Source organism: Dysidea avara, chromosome 8 (assembly GCF_963678975.1).
Source record: "Dysidea avara chromosome 8, odDysAvar1.4, whole genome shotgun sequence".
In the NCBI taxonomy this organism is placed as follows: Eukaryota; Metazoa; Porifera; class Demospongiae; order Dictyoceratida; family Dysideidae; genus Dysidea; species Dysidea avara.
In genome coordinates, this window is record NC_089279.1 from 5,893,327 (window position 1) to 5,908,188 (window position 14,862).

General features: G+C 40.1%; 2 protein-coding genes across 2 annotated transcripts; both read right to left on the reverse strand.

Moving 5' to 3' along the window:
- Nucleotides 1-6,650, reverse strand: LOC136263556 (probable ATP-dependent RNA helicase DHX35). Its single transcript, XM_066058165.1, has 27 exons — nt 6,494-6,650; nt 6,288-6,430; nt 6,144-6,236; nt 6,016-6,093; nt 5,860-5,964; nt 5,210-5,341; nt 4,696-4,755; nt 4,600-4,643; nt 4,186-4,254; nt 4,029-4,125; nt 3,816-3,847; nt 3,687-3,765; nt 3,538-3,634; nt 3,433-3,486; nt 3,280-3,378; nt 2,187-2,311; nt 2,084-2,138; nt 1,937-2,032; nt 1,793-1,887; nt 1,668-1,745; nt 1,566-1,614; nt 1,001-1,081; nt 872-953; nt 595-666; nt 482-539; nt 377-430; nt 1-158 (listed from the first exon to the last, which is right to left on the reverse strand). Exons 1-27 carry the CDS (start codon nt 6,522-6,524, stop codon nt 99-101), a joined length of 2,118 nt encoding a protein of 705 aa, XP_065914237.1. The 5' UTR covers nt 6,525-6,650; the 3' UTR covers nt 1-98.
- Nucleotides 6,651-11,456: 4,806 nt separating this feature from the next.
- LOC136263886 (uncharacterized) lies at nt 11,457-13,673 on the reverse strand. The gene is made up of 2 exons (XM_066058507.1): nt 13,566-13,673; nt 11,457-13,512 (listed from the first exon to the last, which is right to left on the reverse strand). Exon 2 carries the CDS (start codon nt 13,419-13,421, stop codon nt 11,553-11,555), a length of 1,869 nt encoding a protein of 622 aa, XP_065914579.1. The 5' UTR covers nt 13,422-13,512; nt 13,566-13,673; the 3' UTR covers nt 11,457-11,552.
- Nucleotides 13,674-14,862: the final 1,189 nt, after the last annotated feature.

The following is a 14,862-nucleotide window of genomic DNA, read 5'->3' on the forward strand; positions in this document are numbered from 1 at the left end:
GACTGTTATTTTTGTCTTTTGATATCTTGTTAAGGTATATACAATTCTACAATTTGTCATTGTCAAAAACATCTACCCCATCTATCTCATACACTATCTTAATCTTCATCTGTGTTGGGAGTGAATTTCATCCTCTTTGCTTCAGCTACTTCTCTCTCCTATAGCCAATCAAAAAAAAATGTATAAAACACAGTGTGAATGGCTGTTATTATATTATAGATTGGTCTTAGAATTGTCAGTGATGGTAAATGCATGATACCATCCCTGCCAACAATTTCTCTGCTTAACTTGAGCCAACACCACTGATAAAGATATGCATGCACATACTAATCACAACATGCATTTAAAAATATATATATATACTTTGTACACTAACCGTGCCAAAGTCATAAAAGTGTGGTGCTAATTGGTGGAGCCATTCAGGTTTAATCTGCAAACATGGAGTAGGAGTGGCTGGCAAACTTAACCAATCAAAACTCACCACAGTGACATCTCTCATGTACATATTAGCAGTTTGTACCACCTCATTGTAAACCACCCTGGAGATCATGTGATGTCAGGTGATAGTGCATGGCATTATGGGGTAGGGCTCACCATTGGGGTGGAGCTTCCTTAAACAGCACTGATGATGGATGAATTAGCAATGAGAAATCTCCTCTGATAGATCTATTCAATTATGTAATAATAATGACATCACAATTATTTTATAATACAGCGAGACCTGGTCACTATGTAACAAGGCCACCTGCTTAGCACAGCCAATTCTTAAAATCCCCAAATATGTCCTTAGTGATCCTTTAATAAAGCTTAATAAGGTTAGAATATCTTAACTTATACATAACTAGATTAGAGATCTCGCATCAAAATTTACCGATATTCTCCAGTGTAATGTAGACGAGCTGCATTGGCAAAGAAACCAGCAGTGATACACATTTGAACAGGTAATGAATTTTCTACAGAAGTGGAGAATTAACACTGTAAGCAGATCAGTATGGAATACCTTCACTGGATATCATTCGAATGTTGAAGCGCCGCAACAACTTCTTCAGTTGTTCCCTGATACTGTCAGCATGCATCAGTGCTAGATGGTTAAGCAGAGGTCAGATAACAGAACAATTATTATCGAAATGAGTAATCAGAATTCTTGATCTAAAGCAGTTTTGGTATCTGAAGATGTGCTCAATTCTATTTTGGAGACTTTGTATACATTCCAACAACATAGTATGTTTGCTATACAGTTTTACTGTCCCAGGTACAGTTGGATAAAACATGTGCCACAACCCACTATTTCGTCCTGTTCAAGAAAACAGCAGGTTGTCTAGAAGACCCTGAAAGTGATCCCTCACAAAAGAAGAGACTACCACCCAAGACAAGCCTGCAAAGGGCTGAGGGCTAATATAACTGCCTTGCTGGGCAAGCCCACTAACACAAGAGTTGCAGCCTGCCTTACTGGGCAGACCCAAAGTAGACAGCTCTCCTGAGCATACACTTTCAAACAATGCTCTGGTTTAGGCTGTGTGCAGGACGCACACTAACGGGCAAACACACAGAGTCACACTACACACCTTTATAACTAAGGTAATATTTCTGACAGAATTGTGGAGTCTTGTCAGCCTGTAACACTCAAACTACAAACACCGATCAAATAAAGTGACTGCACTACTGACGTGGACAAATCCTCTGTACACATTCAACAAGGTCAGGTGATCCCCCTCATACACTGATAACTTTCTCTGTGCATTAGTCTGCAAGAGATCACATGATCACAGTGGGTGGAGCTCATCTCACTCACTGCATCAGCTTTCCTCCTGGTGGGAGACAGAAAGACATTCTGCACCTGCAACATGGCTGCTATGCTTAGTATCTCCTCTGAACAACCAAACTGGTCTAAGGGTGGGCTTTAAATGGGATGGTACAGTGATAATGTTATGATTACCTGATACCAACAACATTTTGGCAAACATCGGATGTAGTGGGAACTCAGCAATTTGACGACCTAGCAGTGGTGTTAACTGGCAACTGTCATCAAGGGCTATACAAATGTTGGAACATCATGTGACATCACACAAGATCACATGATCACCTTCTAGAGCATAGAGCAGTTCCAGTCCCCTCATCATGGCAGCTGCTGATGGAGGCTAGAGGGTGGGTGTGGCTAAATGCTTGCACAATAGGTAGAAACATACTGATATGAAGTTGAACCTCAAAACATTATCAATCCCTAGTGCCTTCAAGTGGAGTATAACACTTGCCAGGTTGCTACGCTGTATCTCAGGAGGCGTGGCCTTCTCCAGTGCATTATAAGATTCCTCTGTGAGGTGAAGAACATTATCACTATGGCTACAACACTGACTATCATAAAATACAATAACTTTACTGTACACGCATAATCAGATTTACATAGGAATCCAATCCAAATCGCACAACAAGAGTTCCCACTGATGAATTTGAAGAATACAGTGGGATGAGTGATGGTTGGCAGGTCAGGTACCAGCTTAGCTTCAAAATCAAAATGGACGTATATAGGTGGTCAAATGTTTTCTGTGTTAATTGTGCTGCATATTAGAACCATAATAAATTTCATCTTCTGCTTTCATTCACCATCCCTGTCCAAACCATCTTCCTTGTACCAGTGCTTCCTGTCAAGCCAGGCCCTAGCCACAAAGCCTGCTGCTCAAGCTTGCCATAACACCTAGAAAAGATGACTCTCAAAACCACCCTAGTGTAGCTTTAAGTTTAAACCAATAGCCTGGTAGTATAGCTACTAGATAGTGGCATTAGCATATTGTGCAATTTGGATTGGTCTTGTAAAGCAGGACATTACTAAGTAATGGATGGAGCCTTTGTGAATGTGAATATAGTGTCCTCAATAACTACTGGAGGCTTTAAACTGGATCATGTCAGGGGCGTACACAGGAATTTTGAAAAGGGGTTTCCACTACAGCTAAGTGACTGTTAATTAGAGTAGTTTATATTGCCTGACTGCTTTATTAGAGTATCTCAATCTTTTCACCAAAATCGTAATGCTATTAAGTGTTCCTATCAGGTGAGAAACTATTATCTAACTAAGATAAAAGTTTAAAATGTGTCCTGTTCCATGATAGATTCCACATTCTGGAAACCTGAAGTTTCAATTTCTTAATGTTTCTAGTAGTGTGTAAAATCCAAAGGGAAACCGCTGGAAACCCCCCTCGATACGCCCCTGCATGTCCTCACCAGTCAACTGACTGCTTTAAGCTGACTGCTTTATTACAGTATTTTTATACACTAATCCACTACCTGTGTACAGTCGGTAAGATCTTCCAGATCGCAGCCTTCCAGCACGGCCTGATCTTTGATTGGCTGAAGATTGTGATATTGGTACCACTACTAGGGACTCTGTAACCACAGGTCACATGAGGTCTGGTGATCTCAATAATTTATTTGGATTACCTATGGCGTTCTTAGCTGAAAACGTCCTCAACTTCACAAAGCCACAATCAATTACTACAAGGATGACACATCATTACAAAACAGCTGGGAACTCCCTGATCTTACCATACACAATTCCTGCAATTGTAATAGAAGTTTCTGCCAAGTTAGTTGCTATAACAACCTTACGAGTGTTCGGCGGTGTACGGTGAAATACCTTCAGCTGGTGGAGCCACACAAACAAATGAAGTGATTCAGACATCACATGATCATACTTGTTCCCGTGGTGGTAACCCACCATACAAGGGTAACACCATCAGTTGTTGTTTCTTGTTGATGCGTTCAGCATATTCCCTGTATGGCAGTGGCAGGTAAATGTGTAAGTGTTACCAACCTCTGTTTACCTCAGTCTGGTACACACCGTCTCCACTTCTTCCTACAACATGTTAACATACAATGTGACATACACACTGACAAGAGACACAAAATACACACACACACACACACACACGCACACACACACGCACACTACACATACACACACACACACACGCACACACACACACACACTAAACTCACGCACACACGTACACATACATGCACATGCACACACTTACTTGGCCAGTTAGAAATGCTAATATATCACCTTGGGGCTCTTCCTTATGTATAGCAACAACAGTATCTATGGTTACCCTGACATAATCTGGAACAGGACTGCAATACCAAAGAGTACAGACAATAAACACAACACAGTACACACACACACGGACCTACCTCTTGACATAGTAAATATCAACATCAAACAGTCGGCCTTCAATGGACAAGATGGTGGCTGTGTCTTTCCTAGAGAAATACCACAATTGCATCCTTAAAGACAAACCTACAGTATGCTTTAAGATTTTCAATCATGTACATGTTCCTAGTCCCATATCTGATTAAAGTCCCATGACTATATTTAAGGAAGGTTCTACACTTGAAGTGGTTTCTCTTTAAAATGCACTGAAACATGGGTCACTGTGTAGGAAGGTAATGCGTTAGTTTAGAAATTCTTATACATTATTTGTTGACAAAATGACCTGCCTAATGCAACTAGCTGCTAGTGGCCCAATTGTGACCAGATATATGAGCACATTTTTACTGTACAAAACAGATTCCTTCAATGGTGAAATAGTGTACTTTAACCCTTACGTCTTATCTCCAGTGGTGTTGGTCTCAAAGAAACGCTTGAACAGCTGCATACAAATAAAGAGTGTGTGAAGTGTTGTGTTACATATGATGATCCACCTCTGCATCCAGTGTAGCTGAGGAGATTATGATATGTAGGTCTTCACGCTTCTTCTGCACCTAAAATTGCAATGATAAGCAGATGTAAATGTTTAAGGCATGGATAACAGCCAAAACATAAGTTCACACACATACGCACACTGCACACACAAACACAAAACAAGCAAAAAAATAAAGCCGCTGGCAGCCTTGTGAAACACAGCAAAATATGTCACCCAGTGAACCAGAACTGGGATCCCTGTACATCACTCAGACACTCAATTCTGTGCAGGCCAATTCTCCTGGCCAACCCACAGGAGAACTGTTTAAGTCTCACAGAAGGAACCCAAAGCTACTAAGTAAGACAAGGACAGTTGGGCATTGCTTCCCATGTCAACACCATACAGCTGACTGTATAGAGTTTCTTGCTCAAGGAAACTACAACTGGGCACCACAGATCATTGTACACCTCAGTTACCATGCCAGTACTCTAACCTGCTGCCTTAGTTTACTTAGTTTTATTGACACACACTACCTTTTTCAGTAGTCCAGTTATAATGTCAGTGTAGAGAGTACGTTCATGAGCTTCATCCAACATCAGGACACTATAGCAACTCAACAATGGATCCCTCATTATCTCTCTCACCAACATGCCATCAGTCAGGAACTATAGCAACAAGACACACAGCAACATGTTGTGTGGTCAAGTAAGCCAGCATGTCACACAGTGTGTTGTTAACAGTTACAATAATGCAATTTTTCATGTAAACGTATAGTACTGTGTTCCCTTATCCAAATGAAGTAATTTGTATAGCCCACTGTACTATTTTAATTTACAATTAGAGTCAAAAGAGTTACTGCATTCTGTAAACAACCTGTGTATACCATGACAGTATAAAGTACAAGCTAACTTGAAGTTGTAAAAGTGTATGCAAAAAGGCATAGTTAGAAAGAAAGAAAAATAACTATGCCAAACCACAACTCTTGCACATAAGATATTAGTCAAACAATCTTCAAAATGCTATACAGGACAAATGAAAGCAAGTAGCTAGAGGCCTTCGATAATAGCCAGATGATGAGTGCCTTACTTTGAGGATGAAACATATCAATACAAGCTGAGACTGGCGAGTAATAAACGTGACAAACAGTATTTCAGCCATATACACTCACGCTTATAGTTGCTACCTTAATTCTTGTAGACTCTTTATCACTACAGTCATCAAAACGTATAGAGTAGCCCACCTCACCACCAAGCATTGTACCTCTCTCCTCGGCAACACGCATGGCAACCTAAAAAGTGTTGGGTGCAAACTAAACACATAAACAATGTGGCTGCCATACTGTTGTCACAGCAACTCGTCTCGGCTGAGTAACACCAACTACAAAGTTATTAGCTGTCCAGCCAGCCTCATGAAGATACTGTTAGAATATAACTTATTAAATGTAAGTATTTCTGCTGGTATATTTACTTGTGGTATTTGTGTAGTCTTTCCACTACCAGTTTCACCAACAATCACTAGGGTACGATAATTTTCCAGCAGGTATAGTATCTCGTTACGGTGCTATGAAGACCAGTGTGGTTGCCATGGTGACTACAATATGGTGGGTACTACCTGGAATATGGGTAAACGTTGTTTTTGCTGTGAGATGGACAAGCTGAGGTTGGTGTTGTAAGTGATGCAAGTTCCCGCCCCCTCGCTGCCCTCTGATGCGCGTTCTAAACTTAGCCCCACCCCCTGCTGTGGCGCAGAAGTGCCTGAGGTAAAAACACATTCAGTTTAGTGTTACAAAGTAGACGTCATGCTATTTTCAACCTAACCTGGTTTCCAAAAGGTAGGGGTTCGCGCCATCAACTGTTGTGACTACAATCAACCGCGGGGATTACATCTTGGTTTGAACATAAATCTATGGTTTGAACACTAGGGTTTTGAAGCTCGTTTTCAATTAAAAGCGCATGGGCGTATGTATGAGAATCGTGACACGTGTAAATAACCATAGATCATACCCCATAGATATTTTCTATGGGGGTATTCCATAGATATTATCTATGGAATAACTTACCGCTGCCAGTTCGCGCTCGGTCAGATCCAGTCCCGTCCCGTCCAGTTCAGTTCATAACAAAACTGTAGTCTCTCGAGTCCCCCATCTTCCTTGTAATGGTGATCATGGAATTTCAAGTTACCGACTAAGCTCGTAATCAGAGGTAAGATATCATATTTTTTCTGTTGTTTGTCAGTCACACATCTCAATATACATGGCACTCTTAATGTGTTATGATTGCTCTATTAGAATATAAGTTACAATGGCTTGAGCAATCACTTAGCCATGATCCCTCAAACCCACAAGGGGTAGTCACTTCAATACTGTCTGTTGAAACACTCATGACTGGAATGAAGATTCGATCAAGGGGCTTTTGTACAGAGAATCATGTCAGGACATCCGCAGAAGTGACAATCAAGCACCTTTGAAAGCTAACTTAGCAAATGCAATAATTTACTGGATTTTACAGTAAATGATCAAGAACCAAGGCTCTTTTATAGGTGAAATCAAGTGATCAAGGCAAAATTTCTCAATGATCGAAATTCTTGATCCAGTCGCAAGTGTATCAACTGGTGGTATGGAAGTGACTACCCCTTGAACCACCTTTATGTGCACTTTATTTCAGAATTCAGTTTAGTTAACATATTGGTAAGTGCACAGAAGCTAAGGCCTTTAGGGTGGCTTGGTCTCCATCCATGTTAGTCCAATTCAAAAAGCCTATACTCAATAGGGATGTCAAAACCCTTATAAAATTACGAATTTCTTCTCGTAAATATAGTGTCACAACAAGTTGTGCATCCTGCAGATAGCTTAGGCACTAGAATTTTTTGTGTTTCATAGTGATGAACTGCATGGTCAAGGTAGTGCTCTTCTGGTGAGTTTCCTCATGATTAGAGTAACTAGGTATGTGTGGAAGCCCCAATATTAGACCCCTGGCTAGAAAATGTATGGAAGATGACAGCAGGCTAATTTTGTCAATTGCCACATAGAACAGTGTATCAATAGGGTGGTTTTCAGTCAGTGCAAGATGCAGTTTGAACATCTGTATTAGTTTCCTGCTAATAATACAAAGTGACGTAATCACCCATACATCACTTGTTTTTATTTTTGTGCCATGCCTTATGATGGCTACCCTGGAGAATTGCCTATTTGTTTATTTAACAATTACTGGCTATTACAATAGCTAATATGGAAAACCTATATATCATTAATTTTTGAGTTCTACAAAATGCTGTGACTAAAATATGCATTTGTTACACTTTTGAAAATCCATGACATCCCTACAAGCTATAGTAACTCGACTTCTTGTGCACATATACCTGCAAGTAACTAGCAATCAAGTTTGTCTGGCCCAAGTCAAGTTAAAGCTCATGCCAGGACACATCCGCAAACAACTAACTGGTACACACTCTTTTCTTGTGCAAATATAGGCTGATATACCATCTATTTATTATGGAGTAGATTCACTAGTTGAACTGGATGATGTTAAGATGATTTCCTACAGACTAATAATTATTTGCTCTAAATATAATAACAAGAAACAATGCACACTTTAAATGACATAGATTTTAAGGGGGGTGTATGGGGGCTGAAGCACCCCCCTCCACAATTTTACGTTTGAAAACTAGGAAGCTACTAGAAGCTGTAGTACGGGTGTAATTGCATCTTACATACATGGGCAATGATTCAGAAAAGATGCATGGAAAAAGTAGGGAAATTAGCAAGAGGGGCTCATGTAAAATTATACTTTAGGACTAAGTCTTAACTTAGAGCTACTAAAAATTGAAATTCTCTAATAGAACAGTCTACTACTCTAATAGAACATCCATCATTAAAACTGTTGTAAGTTGAAATCAAACCAATTCTTCTTGACCAGTGCACTGCTATCTTGCCATTGTACCAAACATCCTGCCATACCAATTTTATAGTTACCTATTAATGTACTGATTTATATAGTATATCAATTCAATAATTCTTCTTGAAACTCTATTTTGAAAACAAAATATAGAGTGGGTATTTTCAGGTACAAACTTGATTGTTGAGTTGAAATGCTTCCTCTTGCAAAATAAAACAGTAATTATAGTAAAAGTTTTGGCATCTATATATGAAGTTAACATGGCTACAGCATCTGAGAGCTCCACCCCCTTACTTCCATGCCACATTTACCTAAATGTATAATATAGTTGTAGTGACCACTGTATGTAGCTATCCCTTTTATATACTTGTATAATTAATAGTTTTTTATCAACACAAGTGACAGTGACAAAAGTAGGGATAGCTATATAATGTTCATCTTCCTTATATAACCTTATAAGTCCAAAGGAGCTAGATGCTCTACAATAACCACTGTATTAACCATTACATAAGTGATTCCAAAGAGGGAATTGCCCTTCCCTGGTGAAAAACTCTTTGAAAGCAGTTGCAACATATATTCAGTGGATGCAGTTTGCACCATCTTAGTGTTATCATGCAGCATCAGTTTAAGCTTAATATCATACAGCCTGTGTCCCGAACCGCTTGAAAATCAACTTTAGCTCAAACCATATAATACAGCATTTATTATCTATATTTTCAGGAGGGTCATAATAGTTGTGGCCATGTGAAATCTAGTCGTAATGTAAATAACTTTGGAGTAGTAAAATATGGTGATAAAGTTAGCTATGTACATGTGCAATTTAAATATCTGCATGTGATAAAATGACCTCAAGATCCAATTCTGTGTTTCTGAAAATTTCTTTTTGCTCCACTATTTGACCTTACAATTCAGTCTAATCATAGTGTGTATATAGCTACTCTTTATTCTGTGTATATAGTTCTGTCTGCAATTTAAAATTGTTTTCAACTGATTTAACACCACTGTGTGCCCACTATATAGTTCTTTTGAATTTCTTCCAGATTTCAACCTACTTTTCACAATCTTAGCTTTCAGTACAACATTTGGTTTTAAAATAGCTCTCTAGATTCAATCTGGTCGTAGCTATTTTCCAGGTGGAGCATGCCCCCAGAATCCCTAGCTGGAGCATGCTACGCATCCTGACTGTATATGACTCACTCTGCTGACACTTACCACACAAGTCCTCTCTTTATTGACTGTTTGTAGGACATTTACAATAATAGTTTGAGCCATGATACTATATTCTCAAACACAATGGCAAATTTGTTTAGTTGAGGTGAGTAGGCCTGTGTCAAATATGCCAGCACAATATAAAGCACAATAGGCTAGAGTGCTATGCCAGCATAATGCTAGCATATTAGGTGGATATTTCAAACTATGGAGCTTAATTCCACTGATGAAAATAGATGGATACTGGAAAATGCACTCAAATAATAATTATTATAATATACTGTACATAGATTGATACTCTCTAATAAAACAGTCACTTTGTAGTGATAGAGCATTCACTGATTAGAATGTTCCAAGATAATTGTAAGAAATGTTACTAATCTAGGAACATAATGCAAGCATAAGGAAACACTGAAGAGCATAATAGGTGAAAAATATGGGGAATTCCTGAAGCATTTTGGGCTTAAGTGCATGCAATGGCTTTTATAGCCATTGGTAAAACATGGAATGTGGAATGGAATAGAATGGTAGTATGTTGCTTTGTTAAAAAAATTAAATGACTAATAAATTGGCTATACAGAATCATTTTCATGTAAGGTCTTTAGTAGGACTATCTGCTTTTAAAAGTCTTTTTCTGAGAGTGTTTATGCCAGTGTGCAGGGACACCTACAAAAGGGGGCTGGGGAATGGAGCAATTTTTTCCCGCCCATGCAGCCTGTTTGGGGCCCCACTGAACGATGACCTAATGAAATAAGTATGCCTAGTTGACTCCCACCTTATCCCACAAACCACACTGGCAGGGCCACTGGGGCAAGTGATAGAAAATAAAGGTGGGGCCCTTACTGTATGGAAAAGTACTAGTCCAAATACATCTTTACTATATAGGGCCCAAAGCAGGCCAGGGAAAAATTTACTCCAGTTGCCCTTCTCCCCTTTTAGGTAGCCCCTGCACACTGGTATATAACACTCACAGTCTCACATATGTTGAGTAGTTGTTTAGAACAAAATCTGTATGGCAGATCCTTTGAACAAATTATAATGTGGTCAAGAGACAGATGGTCCTTCTATCGACCTTACATGAATATGATTAAGCATAGCCAATTGCAATTTATTAGCCAAAACCTTTTAACAAAGGAACACAGTATCATTCCATGTTTTACAACATTCCCTGCATCACAACCATTAAGCCACCAAAGTGCTAACCATGAACAAACAACCACCTATACACTGTATCTTTATGTCTGTCACATAGTTCAATGTGCCTAACCCTCAAATCAAATAAGCATGATTTATATTGGCTTCTTGTTATGGTTGCAAACTTCTTACAGTAAATATATAGCCATCACTACTAAGACTAGATTGCTATAAGTAGCTATATAGGCTTGCCCCTTCAATGCTATGCATTCATCTATAATAATATTGATCATGTTCCCATCTCTCTCCCTTTCTATAAATTTTAAGCTATTGCAACAACGACTAGTATTACATAACAATTGCTTTGCACATTGGAGCTAGTTACATCAACCATGCAGTTGTCACTTTTCTTTACCCACCCATTATATAGATCCCTTTTAGCACCGAAATCCTAGATCTGCCCCTGTAAACCACAGCATTCATGCCAAACTGGTAAATAGTCAAAACCATTGCATGATATAGGATCACCTTGCCTTATAATGAATCAGTCATTCACACTCAAAATTGCTAAAACCGTATATGGTATATGAAAAAAATCGTAAAGCAACCTATAATAGTCAGCTAGCTTGTAATATTATTGTCATGGGTTCATAATAACAAGACTACCCCATTTGGAATAGAACTCAGCAGCTGTAGGTCGTCTTATTGCATCTCTCTCCCAACACATGTCAAGAAGATCTTCCACTGGTTGTGGCAGCACAGCATTACTAGCATGGGTAGTGGGCAGCATCATACCATCGCCAACATTAACCTGCAACTGTCTAATGCTAAGACCACGGAAAGGTTCTTCTTCTGTTATTACTTCAAACACCACGACAGCCAAAGAGTAAACATCAGCTTGAAGAAGCTGGTTAATATCAAGTATTTCTCCTCGGAGGACTTCGGGTGCAGAATAACGAGGAGTCCCTTGTCCTGGAGCGACACCTGCTGCACTAGACCTAGTTGACTCTGTATCCTTCTTGACAGCACTCAGACCAAAATCACATAGCTTTGCATTGTCCTGCCAGTCCAGTAGTATATTCTCACTCTTGACATCACAATGAGCTATTTTACGTTGATCACATGTGTGAAGGTAGTTCAAAGCATCAGCTACTTGATAGATGATATTCTTCTTCTTGGGCTCTGACAGTTGCACACATTCAATGAAGATCACTCGATAAAGACTGCACTTCAGATACTCCATTACAATCCCGATATTGTTCTCCTCAACCACAGTACCAAACATCTTGATCACGTGGGGATGACTAATGCCTGCTAGAATGGACACTTCATTTACAAAGTCATCTGACTGCCTTATTGACATTCGTTGACGCAACAGCTTCTTGAAAGCAACTGGTTTTTCAAGCCCTGAAGCCTCCAGCCTGGCTGCATACACCTTACCAAACCCACCACTTCCTATGATCTTATCCAGTTTAATTGCCTTAAAGGGAATTATAATATGATTCCCCACACCAGACATATTGGTGCTGGATGAACCTAAGCTCTGGTCTTCCTTAACCACCTCTTGTTGCATTAGGTCTACCGCATGTCCTAAACTAGCAACATCACTCGTGGAGGGATCAAGATGCCTCTTCTTCCAATCCTCTTCAACCGTTTCTCGTTGTAGTTGATCTACTGCATACTGATAGCTGGTACGTGAAGGATCTGAATATGACAAGTTACCTAAAGCTATAATAAGATCTTCCAGAGAGAATTTCTCCAAGCACTCTTCATATTGCTGGGTCCTTTCCTTTTCCTTAGGCACATCTTTTCCAACAACATGACTCCCTAATGGCTTACCAACACGTCCCAACTTTCTGTTGAAAGCATTATCAGCATAGCACTTTGTGGTGATAGTAGTTGTAGCCACTGTCGGGGGTGACCGCACATAGCCAGCTACAGGAGTACCATCAGCTCGCGTGTAACCACTCATATGGACCTTGTCACTTGAAACACTAGAATTAGAGTGAGTTTTACTGCTTACATTTCCAGATCCTGGAGCTGATCTTGTGTACCCAGACACGTAAGTGCCGTCAGCTCGTGTATAGCCACTCACTTGGATTGTCTGATCACTTGAAGCATTAGAACTAGAATAGCTATTACTGCTTGTTGCTCCTGATCCCGGAGCTGATCGTGTATACCCGGATACATAAGTGCCATCAGTTCGTGTATAGCCACTCACACGGACCTTATCACTTGACGTACTAGAGTAGCTCTTGCTGCTTGATGTTCCTGGGGATGATCGGGTATACCCAGACACGTAGGTGCCGTCAGACCTCGTGTACCCACTCACATGGACAGTATTACTGGCCCCTGAAGACCTACTAGATCCACCTGAAGACCTACTGGATCCGCCTGAAGATCCGGGAGACGACCGCGTGTATCCTGCCACATATATACCATCGGATCTGGTATAGCCACTGACCCTAACACTTCCACCACCTGATTTCGATCCGCCACCTCTTGGCATTTTCAAACGTCAGGAACTCCGATACGTTACGTTGGTTCTGCGACTAATTGACACTTCCAAATTGCTGCTAAGCGAGGCTCTACGACCATTCCTGGCACGGAAAAAAATACTATTACATTGTGTATGTTCCAGCAATATACTTACAATATCATGCAGAGACAAGAGTCTTTGAAGCGAGTCCTGTCACGCTGCAGGTGGTCCCCCGCCGCAAGTGGTCCGGCCGGACCAACTACCGCGCCTCAAGTAGTCCGGCTGGACCATGTAAAGTTTCTTATTCGTGTAACGCGTTGTGGGCACTGGTGTCCCTTTCAATTCCCCATTTCAAAAACACTAACAAAACATACTCTAATAGAGCAGTCAGTCAAATAGAACAGTCACCACTATGACATGGCTTAGTGTCATGTAGTCATCCACATGCAGTTGCCAGAAGTATGTGACAGGATAACACTATAAGGTGCATCTCCGGAAGAGGCTACTGCAAATAAAGCTTCTGGGAGCCTCCATCACTTAAGTGTAACTTGTAATGCTCAATTTACCATCTCCACCCATGACACATGCACCAACTGAAAAGTATATGGTACTCTGATTTAGGCTGGAGTATGGGGTAGACAGCTGTTCTACCAATGGTGAAAACCATTAATTCACTTGGATATAGGCTTGGACAGTGATCGGGAACTACTAGCTGCATGTTTCACACCTCATACGCAGTTTCAATAGCTATAGACAATAACTTTTTGAACATGCATGCCAGCATACACTAAAATGTCAGTTTTGTCAAAAATGCATGGTATATACAGGCATGCAGGCTATAGCTGAAGGGTTCTATTCTAGTCTTAGTGTGTAACTTTAAACTCTCCGTTAATGATACTAGAACTACTGCAGTATGGTGACATTAAGTGGTTCTTCCAAGCCAATAAGTTAGTAAACTAAAGTGCAGGGGTGGATCTAGGATTTATAAAAGGGGGGGGGGGGGGGGGCTAACCCAAGGTATTAATCTCGTGGGTAGAGGTGTGCAAAGCACACTTCCCAGCATGCTGGAACTAGGGGGGTCTGGGGGCATGCCCCCTAGGAAAGTTTTGAAAAATAGATGCTAAAATACTGCAATTTGGAGACATTTCCACATAAAATTCATAATATTTTCTGCCTGTAGATATTTTATATACTGCCTTTAGATTATAGGTATGGCTCTCTGAAGCATTTTGTTAATGGAAAAGTTTGGGTAGGTACAGACAACCAAGTACGTGATGCACCCTCTCACAATTGCACAACACTGAATAGGTGCATGTTAGAATAATAATGTTGAAAGTGGAAAATTTTGAAATTTGAACAACACAAGATTGAATCTGAGAGCATTTTCAATGGAAATTGTGTACCTGAATTAAGTATTGCCATACATATTAACTACACAAGTAGGTGAATGAAGCCCTTTAAACAAACCAAT